This window comes from Ursus arctos, unplaced genomic scaffold (assembly GCF_023065955.2).
Source record: "Ursus arctos isolate Adak ecotype North America unplaced genomic scaffold, UrsArc2.0 scaffold_15, whole genome shotgun sequence".
In the NCBI taxonomy this organism is placed as follows: domain Eukaryota; kingdom Metazoa; phylum Chordata; class Mammalia; order Carnivora; family Ursidae; genus Ursus; species Ursus arctos.
The window spans coordinates 24713527-24733459 of record NW_026622819.1 but is presented as its reverse complement, the minus strand read 5'-3'; the positions used below and the strand labels follow the sequence as shown (position 1 = coordinate 24733459).

The 19933-nt window shown below is 42.9% G+C and overlaps 1 protein-coding gene across 3 annotated transcripts in view; it reads left to right on the top strand.

Annotated features, from left to right (window-relative positions):
• Positions 1–19933, top strand: part of MTMR12 (myotubularin related protein 12) — a 65721-nt gene that overhangs the window by 26299 nt on the left and 19489 nt on the right. For all 3 annotated transcript variants that reach the window (XM_026506757.4, XM_026506758.4, XM_044387011.3), the window contains exons 3-8: positions 1529–1671; positions 2976–3048; positions 4012–4142; positions 5840–5933; positions 9070–9199; positions 15880–15955. In XM_026506757.4, coding sequence (XP_026362542.1) covers positions 1529–1671; positions 2976–3048; positions 4012–4142; positions 5840–5933; positions 9070–9199; positions 15880–15955 — 647 coding nt within the window. The remainder of the gene's footprint in view (positions 1–1528; positions 1672–2975; positions 3049–4011; positions 4143–5839; positions 5934–9069; positions 9200–15879; positions 15956–19933) is intronic.

Below are 19933 nucleotides of genomic sequence, written 5' to 3'. Positions count from 1 at the left end.
TACGCACATTCTCTCATCCTCTGGATTACCTGTGGTCTCTTCTAGGTGTGCTGCCTCCATTTCCCAGACTAGACCATGATTTTTTCCAGCTCCCACCTCCCATGATTTGAGACTGTCTCTGCACACGCAAGCTGATAGTGATGGCGTGCCGACTTGCAGAGCCGCCTGGGATGTTGTATTAGCCACTGCCTGCCAGTGTCTAGTCTCCAGCACACGGCCATGGCCTGACCTGGCTTGCCTGGTCTTGGGGAGACACTATTAAAAGCGGTTTCATGCTAAGAGTTGAAAGCACAGGAAGCCTTATTTTCAAATCTTCCACCTTGAACTAGTTGAAGCACCTTTTCTGAACTATCTTAAACCCTAACGAGGCCCCGATTCATTGTTTTCTTCGAGCTCTGTGGTCCCTCTAGAGGCTGACCTAGTCACTGAGCCACCTTCCTGTATTTCCTTAGTAATTAACCCCGTGGGAGGTGGAAAAATACACAATAATATGCATCCCTTGATAGCCTCAGTGTCTGAAACTCTTCTTTATTTTCATGTTGAAAGTTAGATCAAGTGAATTTTGAGCCAAAAAGTACATTCAGAGACACTGAAGATAATATCCAGAGGGAGAGTCTAAGGGGAGATGGTTGTCTGTTGAAAAGGAAGAAAATTCCTTTTCTTTTTTGTTACAAAATATTTGCACTTGATTTTTTATATCTTCCATCTCCTCCTTTTTCTGCTCTTATCCAGACGCCCAGCCCTCATAAATTCTGCTTCTAGGCAGCAGCGAGCGCTTACCTATCCCGAAATCCTAATCTTCTTGACTGTGAAGTCCTCTCTATCTCCAGGAAATACAGCTGCTCGAGCAGGCTGGGCGCCTGCAGATGGAGCAGGAAAGGTGACACACTGAGAGGAAATACCCTCAACTAAGAAAGAGAGGAAACCGTTTTTTTCCTACAAACCTCTGACCTCTCTTTTCCTCCCATACACGTCTGTGGAGCCAGAATGCATGTGGTCATGCTGCACCTCTGTGTCTGAGGCAGCTGCCTGCAAGCTCTGTGGCCGGGGAGGCACCCCGCTTTTTCTTGGCGGGTCCAGAGTGAGAGATGATGGCCCACTCTCCCCACAAAGCGGGCCTGAGCTCGGTGTTCTAGAGTCTCACTAATTTCACCCATTTAGGATATTACTTCTGGGGAATGCGTGCTTGGGCCCAAGTAATAGGAACACTGATATCTGTGCTTGCAAGTGTAGCTGAGATCATTTCCACATATTGGACGCTTTCCTTATTCACAGCGAGAAGATAGGGAAGTGCCCTGTGTGAAGGTATATCTGAGCCATTTTGGTTTCCCCTACCCGGTCCCCACGCTGCTTCATCTTCGTGCGTCAGGTTTGCAGTTCCTGCTGTGCTGGGAAGTGTAGAGTTCTGAAGGGCTGCAGTGTATCATGTGTTTGTCTTTCCTGGGACTAGAGCTGGGGAAGCTTTTACTGTTTGCAAATTGTACGTTCCCTGAGGACTCTCAAGAGGACTTGTTTTGGTTTCGATCAGGTGAACAGCTGCTCTGTGAAGCCAGCACAGTGCTGAAGTATGTCCAGGAAGATTCCTGTCAGCGTGGGATCTATGGAAAACTTGTCTGCACAGACTTTAAGATTGCTTTCTTGGGCGATGACGAATCTGCATTGGATAATGATGTATGTATGAGCTGCATTTGGCTGAGTTTGAGGGGAGCAGTGCAATTGTGGCCCCATTGTCTTTTTTCCCAGCTCCTCAGTGACTCTGCTCCCCTCCCCCTCCCCGCCAGCACACATTAAACACAAAAGGCAGAAGTCCTCACCACTAGATTGCTCTCTATCCTCTGGGATCTCTTTTCAGTGGTGGGACTATTCCCACCTCAAGTGCCTCAAGTCACGCCAACTTGTTCTTATTTTCTTTGGTATTTCAGCACAGTATGTATCACTCATTGGAATCACATCTCCCCAAATATACTAGTTCCCCATGTTTTCTGTATACTGAGCTGTCCCTCAAATTCAGGAACTGAGTTCGGTTATGAAACTGATGCTGAATGCAGCACTTGAATTTGGTGCTTTGTCCTGAGTCGCAGTGTCCTTGTAAGACTTGTCCCTACTTATGGAGAATGGGCTAGTGGAGTGAGGGAGAGGACTGCCTACACTACTTGGGGAGCGCTGTATGTTGATGCAAACCCAGCTGTCCCGGCCCACCCTTGCTGCCGTGGAGTGTGGTCTTCTGTGCTGCCGTCTGCTCTAGTGGCTTGGCTCCTAGTCCTGTCTAAATACAGACAGCGTTCACAGAAACTTGAATCTTCCAGTGTTTTCTTCCTAAACCTGGCTTCATGGAGCTGTCACTCACCAGTTTGCATTTGTGTAGAGAAATCCGAACCTCTCCAAGTGATTGTGGCATGGCCGGTTTGCCTGGGAGCAGCCCAGGAACGGCATGTCGGCATGTCGTGCTTGGGTTTGAAAAATAAAGTGCTTACCAGCTTTCCTTGCACACGTCATCATCCCTTTCCTAGAGAATGTGGCTGGCTCCATTCCCCTGTTTGTTTTTTGGAGTGTACACTCAATTTTCCCCACAGTTTTATTGAGATATAATTAACATAGCATAGTACTATTTTAAGGAGTATAACATAATGATTTGATACATGTAGGTATTGCATAATGATTACCAGAATAAGTTTAGTTAACCTCTCTTATCTCATATAGTTACAAATTTGTTTTCCTTGTGATGAGGAGATCTTTCTTAGCAACTTTCAAATGTATGATACAGTTTTATTAACTATAATCGCCAGGCTCTACATTACATCCCATGATTTGTTTATCATAACCAGAAGTTTGTCTCTTTTGACAACCATCACCCATTTCTTCCACCCCCTCTCTAATTTCCTAATGTGCAATTGGAAAATGGTGATTTGCTCTGCCTATAAATGTATAATAGGGCATAGAAAGAAGTCACAGTTGTTTCCTTTTGAATCTTTTAGGAAACCCAATTTAAGAATAAGGTTATAGGAGAAAATGACATCACACTCCACTGCGTTGATCAGATTTATGGAGGTAGGTATCTTTTCCACTGGGGTGATGCCAGCTTTTGAAAGTATAGTTGATGGGGCGCCTGGGTGGCACAGCGGTTAAGCGTCTGCCTTCGGCTCAGGGCATGATCCCAGCGTTATGGGATCGAGCCCCACATCAGGCTTCTCTGCTATGAGCCTGCTTCTTCCTCTCCCACTCCCCCTGCTTGTGTTCCCTCTCTCCCTGGCTGTCTCTATCTCTGTCGAATGAATAAATAAAAAAAAAATAAAAAAAAATAAAAGAAAGTATAGTTGATAATAATAATATTTCTATGGTCTTTTACAGTTTACTAAAATTTCTTTACATATTTACTTTGTTTAAATCAGTTTTATGGGTGAGAAAATTGAGATGTAAAGTGGCTTATTTGAGGCCACTTAGCTGGCAGAGCTTGCATTTGAATTTGGAACATTATTGGCTAGATCATACTTGTGGCTGTCCGTGTTAGGTGTGTAGGTTTTACTCTAGAGACTAATCTGATAAAGGTTTGTTGCACTGCACTCTGAGTCTTTTCTGCTAAGGGTCAAGCCTCTCTCTGCTTCACTTCTATATTTTTGCAGTAAGGGCTTTTTCAGAAATTCAGTAGCCTTTTACGATGATCCGAACACCAGTAGGTGCTGTGCAGTCCAAATTCTGGGGCGGGGGGGGGACATGTCAGGAGGGGCCCCTGGCCATAAACCCAGGACTTGACTGTCTTGACAGCATGTCCCTAGTGACCCCCTTCCATCTTTTGTAATCTTAGCTTCTGGAGTCAATCCATTTTGAGCTTGTCCAGAGGAATGAAGAACGCTGCCGGTTGTCAGAGAGCCAGGGCCCCTGCTGACAGTTACTTCAAAGATAGCACCTTTCCTCTCACTTTTGAGAGGTGTGAATAGTCTACCTTGTTTCCTCAGCTTTAACTTTTTGCCTTATAACATGATTTCCCTTCTTGATTTCATCATCGATGTGTAGTGTTTGATGAGAAAAAGAAACCTCTCTTTGGACAACTGAAGAAATACCCTGAGAAACTCATCATCCACTGCAAAGACCTGCGAGTGTTCCACTTTGGTCTGCGGTACACAAAAGAAGAGGAAGTCAAAAGGGTAACTAGTTGCATGTATATGTAGGTTTTCTTTCCCATCAGGTGTCACCACTAACTCTTACTTTTTGCTTATATTGCACAAAGGTGGAGGGGGAGCATTTCACTCTGTAAAGTTGAAATTGGTTTATAATCACACGCTTTGATTAGAATTGAGAGAGAATTTGGTGAAGTGTGCCTGTGTATTATGTTGGCACATGCTACGTTTAATCCTAGAGTTCGTAATGGCTTTATTTCTGGAGCCTCTAAAGAGTGGGAGGTGATAAATCAGGGTCAGGAGGCAGCTCCTTCTCCCACATCTGACAGGCTTTCGAAAAAATAGTAGCAGAGACTCCCAGCTCCTGGCATGGAGGAGTTCATACGTGGAAGTATGTGGGAGGAGGAAGAGGTACGTGGGGCAGACCGGTAAAGCCGAGTTACCAAATGAGGCCTATGATTTCGGATACTAAGGAAACTTAATCTGGTTGCTGCAGCAAATCGAAATATATAACTGGATGAACTGGTTACAGTGGTCACTGTAACTTCTACGATTTATCTTACTGAGTTATTAAAGGTCTCAAACTTGCCACTGTTGTGGTAAATCCGTCAGGGGAAATGTGGAGAGAGGCCAGCTCACCTGTTGTTTTGGTTACAGTTGAGTTATACACAGTTACAGGTAACTCCTTGGTTTTCTTTTAGGGAGTGTGGTAGTTCAGTTAGAATAATAAACATGACTCCGGTATCTATTCTGAGCAGGAAAAGAGTGGTGTATGTAGGGAAAGTCCCTGAGAAGCCAGAAACTTCATTTTGAACGATGATTTTAGTTATCTGTCCAAACATACTTTTGATTGAAACTTCAAGCAGAAAGCACAATGGATTGATTTCTTTTTCTAATCTTCTAGAAGAAGGTCTTAAAGGCCACAAGTGGATCAGAATAGCTAAGTGTCTTGGTTATTATCTGATATTAGCCCTATGTCTCTGACGTGTAAGATTTTTAGAGTATCTGAATATGGCACTTAAGTTTTTATAGCACCTTGTTTTAGAGGAATGAGACTATGTTTTAAAAATTTCCATAGAAATTGGGGGCACCAGGTTGACTCGATTGGGCACCCGACTCTTCACTTTGGCTCAGGTCATAATCTCAGGGTGGTGAGATCAAGCCCCATGTTGCGCTCCACAGTGAGTCTGCTTAAGACTCTCTCTCCCTCTCTCCTTCCTCCCACCCCCCAACCCCCCACACAGGCATGTGCTCTTATTCTCTCAAATGAATGGATAAATTTAAAAAAAATTTTTTTTTTTAATTTTCCTAGAAATTCAGGGACGTGAGGGTGGTTAGTCAGTTGAGCATCCAACTCTTGGTTTCATGTCATGGTCTCAGGGTCATGGGATCAAGCCCTGCCTCGGGGTCTGTGCTTGGTGCAGAGTCTGTTTGGGATTCTTTCCCCTCCGCTCCTTTTCCTGTTCTCTCTCTCTCTCTCTCTCTGTAAATAAATAAATAAAAATCTTTAAAATTTCCCTAGAAATTCAAAGCTCTTAGAAAACGTGACAAAATTGTTAATATTCTGTTTACTTGGCATTATTCCAAAAGTTACCATAGAGCCCTTAGAGCCTTACCATAGAGCGTGCTACCCATAGGAGCCTATTAGCATGACTGAAAGCCTAGATAAGTCAGTGTTCATCTGCCAAAAGCATGACTGTACCCATTGTTTGGTTCTTTTCTAGATTGTCAGTGGCATAATTCATCATACCCAAGCTCCTAAACTGCTTAAAAGATTATTTCTGTTTTCCTATGCAACTGCTGCACAAAACAATACAGGTGAGTGTCTTCTGGGTTCTAATTTGCAGGTAGCAGACCCTTTAAATTCCTACCTGAAACTAGCAGGCAAAAACCCATCCATGAGTTTCTTTTTCCTCTTTCCTAGCAATTGATTGCCTCTTGCTTGGGTAAAGTCATCCAAGTTTCTTTTTTTTTCCTGTGATCTTTGTTGCTCTAACTTATCTTTTAGGTTTATTTGCTTTTTTTGTGAGGGATTATTGGTTTGATTGTTTCTTATGAAAGATAAAATCAACATACTATAACAGGGAATGTGAGACTGTAGAGAAATAAAATTCAGAGAAGTTTAAAATAATCCTGTTTGTTCCGGGGTTCTTTTTTCTACTTTAATGTATTTGATTTCATTTCACAACACTCTGGAGAATGTCTTGCATTCCAGAAAGCCTTTAAACAACCAGAGCATGCTCTGTAGCAAATATTTTGGGGGAAATGGAACCGTTGTACATAAGAGAGCACATCAGAAAGCAGGTATGCTTACATAATTTAAAATTCCAAATGTTTTCCATTCAGTTCACTGAAAAAGGGAGCAATCTTTTAACTAAGAAACTTTGGTCGTTTGAATTAGCTATTAATACTGCCTAGCATCATACAGTGTTCCCACAGATGTCTGTCTTCTCCTTCTCTCCATCTCTCTCCTTGGTCTGTTTACTTACTCCGCTGGTCAATCTTAACATCAGGTTGATGTTGAGGACTCTGTGTGCTATGTGCTTTCCATCAGGGAAGTGGCATGTTAGTTTAACAGCATACGTGGGGCTTTCTGGAGTGTAGAGTTGAACTGCTCATTTGGTCAACATTTTTGAATGCTGGCTGTGGGTCAGGTCTTGGGGATGGAAGTGAATAGGACGAAATCCCTGTCCTCTACGAGCATCAAGTCAGGCAGAGACAGCTGAGAGATGTGTCCTGTGGTGGAGGGGCTGGTCACACTGTGGGCAGTGGGCTAGCTGATAGTGGAGGATGTGGCGGTCTCTGGTGGGCACAGAGGAGTATTTTAAGGTGTCTGGTGGGCACAGCGGGATCAGCATGTGCAGAGATGTAGCTATCTGAGAGAACAGTTTGCATTTTGGAAACTGTGATGACTTAGTAGAAAAGCTGTGAGTTTTGGGGTCTGTCCCAGTTGAGTTCAAATCCTTGCCCAGCTCTTCAGTAGCTGTATGATCCGGGGGATGACACTAAATTCTTGGGGCATCTGTTTTCTTGTTTTAAAACCAGCAGTGTTAAAGCCTCTGTTTGTTAAATGCATGGCATGTAGGGTGCAGTCAATTAAGTGAGGGTTGATTGAAAGTGTAACTGCATATTATTCAGGGTGGATTATGTTCAGAGAATTACACTAACTTAAGATAATGCTTAGCTCTACTGTTAGATCAAACATAAAATCAGTTCATTAAGTTCATCTTTGTGAATGACAGATCTTTTCACTGTAGCTATACATGCAAATGCTGAGTAATTGGCTTACAACAGCTTGTTGCAATATGAGAGATACAAAATATGACTTATTTATGAATTACTTTAATTTATATAAACATCTATTGGGTTTATATTTGAAAAATCATACTCTATTTTTAGGAATTCTGCCTCTTCCTTACATCCTGACTCTTGGTCTAAACTCGGGATAGTTTCTTGGCTCCCCAAGACTGTGTTGATCTGTGTTCCAAAACCCTTACCTTGATTGACTCTGGCAGTTTCTTCACCTAGTGGTGTTTTGTTTTGTTTGTGTCACAAGGCCCAGGATATATGCCACCTTTTATTCTATTTCCCCTTTTTTTTTTAATCCTCCTTCCAACGCCAGTTTTTTGAGAAGTAAATGTCGTAACTGATGGATGCTAATCGACCAGTTAGCTTTGTGTTTAGTAGGCGTTCGTAGAGGTGGTGCTTTGCAGCCTGAACATCTTCATTTACTTTCTGGCTTGATAATTCACAAAATGCTTTGGCTGAAAGGTCCTGAATACTGTGATGTGGCATTTTAGGGAAGGACTTACCTGTGTTGCTAAAAGAATGATCTGCTCTTGAATAGGAGTCTTACTATTATTTGTGTCCATGGGGAAATTTTTTTGGTGTTTGTTACTTTCTGGAAATCCTTTACAGCTGTTTGGGTTTGGATTCCAGCTCTGACATTCCTCAGCTCTGTGACCTTAGGCAAGTTTCTTGACCTTTCTGGACCACATCTGTAAAATGGAGGAATATTACCTACCCTGTAGGATTGTGAAGATTGAGTTAATAAAATGTAGTATGCTCAGAACAGTGCCTGACACTTACCAAGTGCTATATAAGCTTAACTGCTGTTTTAATCATTATTCTTACTATCGTTTGTGCTGTGATCTGGTTTTATTTTCATAAAATAGCATGGGGGAGTTGTATCAAACACTATTTTCCCCAAAATGCTTGGGTTTTTTTGAGATGCACAAGGGCTTGAACTAACTGCTTTGTGTAAATAGCCGAGACTGTTTTGGTGCGTGTCACCCAGTGCTCTGTGGCTTAGGGGAGGACCAGGGACACATCTGCTGGGCTGCAAGCGTAGTGCTCCTGGACATTTCCCCCAGCAGGTAGTAGCAGGGCAGGGTAAGGGGCAGAAGTCTCCCTGGCCATGGTGCAGTTCTTGATAGCAAGCCCTGACCCTCACCGCAGCTGTCTGCTCTGGTGATGGCCTTTAGTAACTATGTCACACCGGCAAATCCTCTTGTTGGCAGTGCATCTTCAAATTGAAGGAGGATTTACATTCAGAGATCTTACATGCTATTCAGATGAGTTTGCCATCTTATGCACATATTGGTAGGGCTAAAAATATTTTATTATTTTAGCATCTGTGCCAACCCTGTCTTCTAGTGCTTCATAGGATCTTTTATGTTATATAAATTATCTCATGGTCAGATGACTGAAAATGGAACTATAAATTACTTTTGCAGGGAGTGGAACAAGAACACCTCCTTTCCTCCAGTATAAAAAGACAGACCCTTAGTCATAATTTTGAGTTAATGACAAAAAAAAGGAACAAGGTTAGAAATAAGCAGTGAACTTGCTGTATTGGATAAAGACGGGCTTAGTGGACGAAATTGGGGTTTCACGTCATTAAAGTACCTGTACTTCACGACCAGATTTTGTCTTTTTAAATTTGTTTTGTTAGCCACCGATCCCAAGAACCATACTGTAATGTTTGACACACTTAAGGACTGGTGTTGGGAGTTGGAGCGGACCAAAGGCAATGTCAAGTACAAAGCAGTGAGTGTCAATGAAGGCTATAAAGTCAGTGACAGGTAAGCATTCAGTGCTCTACTTTTTTTTTTTTTCTAACAGCTTTATTGAGGTTGAATTCACATGCCATATAATTCACACATCTGAAGTACACAGTATTTTGAAATCTATTCACAGGGTTGTGCAACCATCACCACAGTCCATTTTAGAACGCTTTCATCAGCCCCAGAAGAAACTTCAGACGCCCTTAGTTGCTTCCCATGTGCCCTCAGCACCCCTAGCCCTAGGCAACCTCTAATCTACTTTCTGTCTTCATAGTTTGCTTATTCTCAAGATGTCATATAAATAGAATAATAAGTGGTCTTAATGCTTGGCTTCTTCACTTAGCATGATATTGCCGAGGTTCATCCATGTCGTAGCATGTGTCAGTGTTCTATTCTTTTTTATTGCTGAATAACATTCCATGCTATGGCTGGATCACATTGTATTTATCCATTCATCAGTGGATAGTCTATTATGAATAATGCTGCTATGAACATTTGTTTCCAAGGTTTTAGATTTCCAGTTCTCGTGTATGTGTGTGTGTGTGCATGTGCGTGTGCGCGTGTGTGTGTGTGTGTATTCCTAGGAGTAGAATTGCTGGGTCGTATAGTAACTCTGTGTTTAACTGTCTGAGGAACTGCCAGACTATTTTCCGCAGTGGCTGCACCATTGACACTCTCAGCAGCATAGGAGGGGTCCACGTTTTCCACTTTGATACTATGCTTAAGAAACCCTTAAGATGTCCCTTAAAAAGTGAATTTGTGCCCTTTTTTTCCCCATTGTATCTGGAGTCTAAGTATAAAACTATTAGAGGCAGTTTTGAATTTATATTGTGTATTTGCTTTCCTGTTCTTAGCACTTCATTTATTCAATAAAAGTCTTCGGTGGGGCGCCTGAGTGGCATAGTCGGTTAGGCATGCAACTCTTGGTTTTGGCTCAGGTCATGATCTTGGGTCGTGGGATTGAGCCCCGCATCAGTCTCCGTGCTCAGTGAGGAGCCTGCTTCTCTCTCTCCCCTCTGTCCTTCCCCCTGTGTGTGCACTCTTTCTCTCTCTCTCTCTCTCTCTCTCTCTCTCAAATAAATGGGTAAATCTTAAAAAAAAAAACAACTTTGAGTGGCCACTGTGCACCAGGCCCTGGCTGCTGGATATATAGCAGTAAACAAAGAGCCTAAAAATTCCTGCCCTCCTGAAACTTTCACTCTAGTGGGAGGAAAACAATGATAGAATAAATGAATGATTACAGAGTATTAAAAGGTAATAAGTAGGGGTGCCTGGGTGGCTCAGTCATTAAGCATCTGCCTTTGGCTCAGGGTGTGATCCCAGGGTTCTGGGATCGAGCCCCACATTGGGCTCCCTGCTCCGCTGGGAGCCTGCTTCTTTCTCTCCCACTCCCCCTGCTTGTGTTCCCTCTCTCGCTAGCTGTCTCTCTCTCTCTCTCTGTCAAATAAATAAATAAAATCTTTAAGAAAAAAAAAATGCTAATAAGTACTATGGAGAAAAATAGATCACAGGGGCTAGGGAGTGCTGGAGGTGTTGGTGGAGAGGGCTGGTCAGGCACAGGGGACAGTAGAGGCAAAGACCCTGAGATGGAGTGTTGTCTGGCTTCTGTGAGGAACAGCAAGGAGTCCAGGGGCTAGAGAGGTGATGTGATCAGACCTACATTTTTATTTTATAGATTTTTTAAAGATTTTATTTATTCGACAGAGTGAGAGCACAAGCAGAGGGAACAGTAGAGGGAGAAGCAGACTCCCCACCAAGCAGGGCCCCAGTGTGGGGCTTGATCCCAGAACCCTGGGATCATGACCTGAGCCGAAGGCAGATGCTTAACCATCTGAGCCACCCAGGCACCCCTGACCTACATTTTTAAAGGATGACTCTGCATAATCCTTTTTTTTTAATCCTTTTTTTTTTTTTTTAAAGATTTGTTTATTTGAGAGAGAGCACACATGTATGCAGGAGCAGGAGAAGCAGAGGGAGAGAATCTCAAGCAGACTTCCCCACAGCGCTGTGCCCGATGACACAAGGCTTGTTCTCAAAACCCTGAGATCATGACCTAAGCGAAAACCAAGAGTGGGACACTTAACCAACTGTGCTACCCAGGCACCTGTGCATAATCCTTTTTTAGAAGCTTTGAATCTTCTCATTTTGGAGCATACTCCCAATACCCTGCTAGCAATTTTATAAAATTTGTATTTCTTTTCTTTTTTTTTTTTTAAGATTTTATTTATTTATTTGACAGAGAGAGAGGCAGCGAGAGAGGGAACACAAGCAGGGGGAGTGGGAGAGGGAGATGCAGGCTTCCTGCTGAGCAGGGAGCCCCTGACCTGAGCCGAAGGCAGACACTTAATGACTGAGCCACCCAGGCGCCCCAGTATTTCTTTTTAAAAGACATTTTATTTATTTATTTGACAGAGAGAGTATAAGCAGGGGGAGTGACAGGCAGAGGGAAAGGGAGAAGCAGTCTCCCTGCTGAGCAAGGAGCCTAATGAGGGGCTCGATCCCAGGACCCTGGCATCATGACCTGAGCCGAAGGCAGACACTTAACCGACTAAACCACCCAGGCACCCCCAGTCTCAAACATTTATAAACTTAGCTCTCCTGACAGCACAACCTGGAATGACAGTGGGAGGGGCCTGCAGAGCAAATGTCATGCCCCCATTCCTGCTCTTCTCCTCTCCTCGTTCCCAGTCACAGAGCTTGAAAAGGGAAAGCTAGCTCTTGCTCGGAAAGAGGTTAGAAACCCCTGCACCTAGGAGGTGATAGTTTGTAGTATGGTATTGACACTGAAAAGGCATTCCCATTCCCAGAATTGTTCTTAAAAAATCCTGCCACATACTGATTAAATTCTTTGGTGTTTGCGTAGTTGTCAGCACATCAAAAATATATCTGGTAGAAGAGGCAGGTGGGGAGGAAGGTTTTAAAGGTTTATTTCAGAGAGAGCACAAGTGTGAGCGAGTGTGTGAGAGGGAGAGAATCTTCAAGCAGACACTCCACACTGAGTTTGGAGCCTGGAGTGGGGCTTGATCCCAGGACCCATGAGATCATGACCTGAGCTGAAACCAGGAATCAGACGCCCAACCGACTGAACTACCCAGGCGCCCTGTGGGAGGGAAGCTTTTATTTAGTGGTTAGCAGGGAAAACGGAGCCTTGGCAAGATTTTAGTGCTGGGAGCACTCCGCGCACACAACACACCACTTGGACAGGCCCAGCCATGTACACAATCCCCTCACCCTTTTCTGTCCCTTGGAGAAGATACAGGGCAAGCTGTGCTTTGTTTCTCACCTGGATCACTGGGGTGCTGCCTATATGATCTCTGCCACCCACTCTGGTCCCCTAGCATCCATTCTCTGTGTCTACAAGGCCCTTCATGGTTTGACTCCTGCCCGACTCCCCTCTGTACCCTCCTCTGACCATACTGACCCCCTGCCATAGGCCTTGCTTGCGTGATCTCCTGTCTGGGATGCTCCTTTTGCTCTTAGCAGCACAAGGGTGGTTGCTTCCATCTGACTTGTCAGATCTTAGCTCAGGTGGTACTTTCATAGGGAGCCTGCCCAAGACTAGGTCAGGTCTCAGTGAGAGCTTTCTTTGTGCTCATGCCTGTCCTCACAGCACTTCCTACAGTTTATTTTTATCTGTGTCACCATTTGGAAATGTTTATTTCTGCAACCTGTCAGCTCTGGAGAATCAAGGACACTTTTTTTCTCATCATATCCTCAGTACCAAGTACAGTTCCTGGTTTTAAAAGCACTCAATAAATAGGAAACAGAATGAGTAAATTAATGAAAGCCCTTCCTTCAGTAGTCAGCGTGCAGTCCAGTCAGTTAGGATAGGAAACTGAGGTTCTACTTCATCTTCTCCCAAGGTCAGAGCTGGCTATTGTAGTACCAGTCTTCTCCTGAAAAGCCTTTTTTCTCTCATCCTGCCTTCCTGTCAAGGTACCAGAAGGTCCATTACCTTGTGGGGCGTGTGTCACGCAATGGAGCCTGTGAACTGACGCTGCCCCAGGAAGACATTGTTGCCCCGCTGTTGTCCTTCTGAGGGTTTCCTCACCCTCACGAAGGCTTTGCCTGAGTGAATCAGACAACTTTCCTTCAATAATAAAGTTCTCCTGTATTTGGAAAGGCTGTTGACTTTGTGTTTGAAAGCTCATCCTGACGAATACAATGACTGTTCTCCAAGGAGGAAGGGTTAGCTGTTTGTGGACATCGGGAGCCTCACAGTGGAACCTCCTAGTAGCTCGTTGGGACAAGAGAGGACATCTCAGACTCCCCGCATTGGTGCAGAGCTGTCCCATCTCTGTGCAACCTCCTTTCTGGAGCCACTGCATGCTACATATGCTAACACACTTGGTTCTGACATTTCCCCCCCTTTGATGAAAGACTCTTTGTAAGAGAAAATTTACCGGCTAACCAACATGATAAAAAATTTAACCTCACTAGTACTAGTAGGGAAAGACATGCAAATTTTTTAAAACCTTGTGCCCGCCCCCCCCCCCCCTCTGTAGAATGAGCCTCTGGGGAAGGAGCAGAGACTCAGGGCTAAACCCACTCCCACAGGTAGCTCTCCTGTGAAGGCTGAGAAGCTGTGCTCTGTTGGTAAGTGGCCAGCTGGAGCCCCGCTGCTTCCTCAGTCACCCCGGGATTTACATGCAGATGGTGATTCAGTGGGTGCGAGGTTCAGCTGGAGATATGTGCTCTCCAGGTGATGCTGCCACATACTTGGAGTAGCAGGATCTTCTAGAACAACAGCTGTTATCCTCCTTGTACACGGGGAGCTTTGGAGCTTTGTTTTTTTTTTTGTTCAAGCTTCTGATACTTAATAGTTCTCGGGGGGGGGGGAGCCTGGACATAGGGAGGTTTTTAATCTTCCTATGTGATTTTAATGGGCAGCCTGAGTTCATTGATTTGTGAAGAGATGTTTTCCGGTGTGGGGGGGGTGTTTGTTTACTTCAGTGATAACACCTGAAGAAAGGATACCTTACCACCTGTGCATTAAAGCTGACTTATAAGAAAATATTCTCGACACATCAAACTTCAAAAGCCAAATGATTCTTAACAGTTTTCATGGTTTGAAGTATCTTGTCCTTGACCAGTGTTTTCCAAACCTGATTCTACGTTATAATATAATGAGAGCTTTTTCTTTTTAATTACCCGTAAGATTTTTTTAATGGAAAATTTAAAGCAGTATGAAAGAAAAGAGAATATGAGAATTCCCTTTTACCCATCACCCCCCTTCAACACTTATTAACTCATGCCTAATCCTATTTTCTCTGTGCTTCCCTTGGATTATTTTGAAATAAATCCCAGACCTTCTCACATTTCATTCATGAATTTTTTGGCGTACATCTCTAACAATTAAGGACTTTTTTATAAATATAACCATAAAACCATTATCACACTTTTCAAATTTAACATAAAAACCCTCAATATCATTCAGTAACATAAGTTAGTGTTCAGAAATTTCCCCATTGTTTTTATAAATTTTTAGAACAATTTTTCATCTTTTTATCCATTTTATCATTAGTGGAGATTCAATGAGGTTGATATCTTGTAATTGATTGGTAGGTTTCTCAAGCCTCTTAATCTGTAGATCCTCCCACCATTATTTTCTTGCAATTTATTTTAAGAAACCAGGCTATTTTCTGATTGTTTCCTATAATCTGGATTTTGCTGGTGTTTAAAATGGTGTTCCATTCCCTATGGATTGATTAAATGTAGGGACTTGATCACATTCAAATTCCAGCCTCTTCAACCTAGAAAGTCCATCTGTCCCACCCATCACCTGATACTTACAGGACTTATTTCAAACATGCAGTATGCATACGGGTGCCATCTGACTATTTTCCATTGTAGTTCTTACACCATAGACACCTTCTAATTTCCCCTGGAGCTTTATTTCAGGCTCTTTGAGTGAAAGGGTTTTACAGTCCACAGTGATGTATTTGCTAACTAGAGGAAGAGGTGGTGTCTCTGTATATCTCTGATCTTTGCAACTCTGCAAACCTAACTTGCCCACTTCCTACCACTTAACAAGTTATTTTTAGAACCTAAATTTTCTCATATAGAAACTGAACTCATACTGGTTGGGTTCAGGTCATAGCTCTACTAATGCTTACTAGTTGTATAACTTGTGAAGGGCCTTAGTGGTGCTGTCTGTTTCTCTATCTGTGAAATGGAATAATAGTAGTACATACCTCATAGAGTTGTCGGGAGGATAAAATGAATAATTTGTATTAAGAAATTCAAGTGTGGCATACAGGAAGCACTTAAGTGTTATCAGAATGCTTGATAAAATGTCTAGGCAGCAGTCATTGTAACTATTGGTTTTTATATTAGTCTGACTGAAAACATGGGTGCTTAATTGCCACTACGTGATGAGAAAGATCACTCCCAATTTTGGAATTCATATGCTTATATGTATCATATGTTCCAGTCCCCTCATTTCATGGATGAGGAAACAGACCCAGAGAAGTGAGGTAGCTTACTTAGGGTCACACAGAATTAGGGGCAGAGCTGGGATTTGAACCCAGAGTCCCAACTGATTTGGCCAGAGATAGTTCATCTGCACTTGTTCTTCTTAAGAGGAAATAAGGTTCATGTCCTACCACTCTGTTTCGCTTCCTCAGTTTATTAAAGTTGAGCTTTCATATTTAGTGAATTACTCCAGTACTAAAACTGATGACATCTCTTTCTTCTAGATTGCCAGCATACTTTGTTGTCCCCACCCCTCTTCCCGAAGAGGATGTGCGATGCTTTCAGGGTCGTGGCATACCAGTAAGTACATCTGGAAACCGTAATAGCCATGGGTTGCTCATCAGCCCATTCTGGCAAATTATTCTATTTAAAGCCCTTGGCTTTAGTCCTCCATCCAAAAGTGATCCAGAAATATCTCAGGGGATCACTAAAAGAGTCTCTCAGACATGAGACTCCCTGGGACAGCTCTAAAGTTTTCACAGATGCAGTAGACTTTTTAGTAGAAGCATCTTAGGGATTAAAGAGGATTACAGATCTGCCTAGTGTTGAAAGCCAGCCTGATTTTACACCTGAAATCATTTTGAGGCTGAGTCCCCCCACTCTGAGGGTAGTAGGGTTTAAGATTCTTTTTGGCCCCACTATTAATTTTTGAGTGGGTATGTCCATGTTTTCCCCCAGAGACAACATGGAGAGTTTACTTAGTTTTCACAGAATAGACTGGGATGGGAGCCATATTTAATGTGTCACTGATCAAAGAAAGCAAGACTCTGGCAGTTACTCCAGTTTCTAATTGGTGGTTGGGGTTGCCAAGCCTTCAGGGAATTTAGTAAGGAATGAGTATTACAGATAAATGCTGTACTGTGCACATGGCTTGTTCACGAAAAAGGTCACTCCTGTATGGGAGGCGAGATGTTTAATCAGGGGTCCCATGCCCAGAAGCCCATGTAGGCAGGGCAGGTAATGAGCATGGGCTTTGCAGTGAATCAGAGACCGTCCACCTGAGTTAAAGGGAAGGCTGCTTTCTCTGCCAGCTGGTTTGTGCCATGTGGATATATGGGCCTGGTCTTGCCAGATATCCTGATTTCTCAGAAGTCAGAGATAGCGATTTTTGTGTGAGTTGTGATTTTCCCCAATTTCTAAATGTATGCAACTGATTCAGATGTTTAAAAAATAGGTCTTTGGGCTAGAGTTGGCTCATGCCCACTAGTTTGTAACCTTTGATTGAGAGCAGTGGTTCTCATACTTTCTGAACTCAACACTCTACTCTAAAAAGTTATTGAGGATTTCAAAGACTTTTCGTTCATCTGGATTATATTGTTTGATATTTGCCATATGAAAAATTAAAACAAAAATTTTATTTTAGCAATAAACATCACATGTTAGTGTAAATAACATATTTTTTGTGAAAACTATTGTTCAAAACAAATAAAAACATGTAATAATAGCAGTGTTTACATTTTTAAAAATAGAAAACCAGTGGATTCTTACATCTGCCTCTTTCATTTAGTCTGCTGTAGTATGTTAGGGTTTGGTTGAAGTACATGAAGAAAATCCAGCCTCAGATCTATATTTGGGAAAGGGAGGAATATTTGTTTACCTTTTCAGATAATTCAGAATATTGTTCTTTGATGGTACACCAAAAAAAAAAAAAAAAGGAGAGAGAAGTGTTGGTTTCATCAAGGTTAATTGCAATAAGGAATCTGAAAGCATAATCAATGAATTTTTCATTCTTTGCTAAATTAAAATCCACGGGGTCTGTCTTGTACTTGGAATAGATTTTTTTTTTTAAGATTTTATTTATTTATTTGAAAGAGAGAGAGAGAAAGACAGCTAGCGAGAGAGGGAACACAAGCAGGGGGAGTGGTAGAGGAAAAAGCAGGCTCCCAGCGGAGGAGCCTGATGCGGGGCTCGATCCCAGAATGCCAGGATCACGCCCTGAGCCGAAGGCAGACGCTTAACGACTGAGCCACCCAGGCGCTCCTGGAATAGATCTTAAAACATGCATGATTTTATGACCTTATATAGTGGTCATTTGGAAAGTGTTGGTTCATGGGGTTATACAGAGCGTCCAAATATTAGCATGTTTCCTTATATAAAAATCACATTCATTAACATCACCCTTGTCTCCTCGGAAAAATCTGTTTTGGGAAGCTGGCTAGCTAGAGGCAGAGATTAGTTTTCCACAGTTCTAATTTTTGCATGAAACTTCAATTTTTATCATTTGCAACAATTTGTCAGTTGTCTTCCTTGAAGTGATAGGGTCACTTCATTCTTTTTTTTTTTTTTTTTTTGAGGATGAACACCCAGTGTTTGACTCTCACTTATTCTTTCAATTCCCTGAAGAGAGCAGCTAACTCACCTCTCACCTCAGTCACATGAGTGCTTTTTCTCAAGATAAACACTGTACTTCAGTGCTTACTTCCCACTGCATCACATCATTTATAAAGCGTGCTAATATTGAATATTAACCTGTAATGGTCAAGATTACTAAAACTAGTAATTTTTGGTCCTCCATTAAGGACATTCTCAATAAAACTTTTTTTTCCCTGCAAGCGTGTGGCCGCGAAGAATACAGTCATGATCAGTGCCATCTGGAGCAGTGCCTTGCCTAGTGCAAAGGCACCCGCAGTTTGACCCACCAGGGCTTTGACACCATCTGTGCAAATGTCAACACAGTGAAAAGGACAAGTACCTCTTAGGATTCTCAGACCACCTGAAGGGGTCTTGGGACCGCACCCCCCCCAGTCTATATACATTTTGAGAATCACTGTTTTAGAAGAATGAAAATGACGGCCTTCATTCTTTAGCCTTTCAGAGATGAATCGAGGAAAAGAGGGTGAGCTCTCTGGAAAGAAACAAAGATGAATTGTTTACACATGTGCGAATAGGCTGCCTTTCTATCCAGCATTGAAATTTGGGTACTGTGTTCTAGCCAGGCCTTGAGGCAGAGAAGTAGAAAATGTTCTGACGAGACCTGAGTGGGGAGCCAGCAACATAACTTTGATAGAAACAATAGGAAGGAGATATGTCCTGAAAGTTGTTAGTGGAGTTTGCATGAATGGACAACAGAGGAATATTATACAAGATGGAACTGATGCATTTACCCAGGGAACACAGAGCTCTCAATACACATAACATAAAATTTACCATTAGTGGCATTAAGTGTATTTACAGTGTTGTGCAACCATTACAACTTTCCGGTTGCAGCATTTCCATATCTCTGTGCTTTTTTACGCTGACTTTCAGCTAGTGTGTTTTTTCTTGCCTTTACGTATTTTCGGTGAAGACCTGCATCGTTTGTAGGTTCAGTCATATCCCTGCTGCCGTTCTAGCGACTTTGGCCTCCTCTACCCTCTGCTCTTCTCCAACCCCTGCGTATTGATCTTTTTTGGCCTGTAGGGCTAGTGAACATTGCTAAAGATCATTGAAACTGAACCGCAGAGTGTTACTGAATGGGATACATGAAAGCCATATGTTACCTTGCCTCGGTTGGGCCTTTCTTCTGCTCAGCAGTCTGTTGTTTAACTCCTTTTGGATCATTCTTCCCTAGGGCTGGTATAAGCCATTTCTTCATTCTCTTTAAGTTTGTAATTCCATTCTTAACTTTTGTACTGAGAGACGATGTTTCCCCTCCTTCTGTGGATCCTGGACAACCTGTGACAAGACCTCCCTTGGCTTTCCCCTTCACCTCCTATTGTTTTTCTCTGTGCTTCTGTTTCCTTCTCCTGAATCTAAACAGCTGGATGGCTCTTGATCTCATCTGCCCTTGTTTTGTCAGGCGCCTGTTTCATCAGCCTTCCCCCCGCCCGTGGATCTTTCCTGGTGTTCCACTCTACCTGAAGGCACGTTCAAGCCTCCCCTAACGTGAAGAACCTCCTCGTTAAAGAGTTAAGCTGCTGTCCTGTGCTCCCTCCCAGTACTGACAAACATCTTTAAAGACTTGTACTAATTTTCCCTCCTGACTCTCGTCTCAATTCTTCTCGCACCGTGACTTTTACCCCCTACTCCACAGACAGACCCTCCAGAAGTCATCGGGCCTTGTGCCTCCCCACTCCCCTGTACTAGTACTGCAGTTCTGACACTGATTATGGTCTTGGCCTTTTTTGTTTCTAAATTCTTGTCTTGCTTTGGACACACTGCGCTTTCTCGGTCCTCTGACCTCCTTAATAGTTCCTTCCTTCTTCATTGCTTTCTAGCGTCCAGTTGTAGATACTCCCCTAAAGCTCTGTCTTGGGCTCTATTAAGGGAGATACCTTAAGATGTATCAAATAATGAATA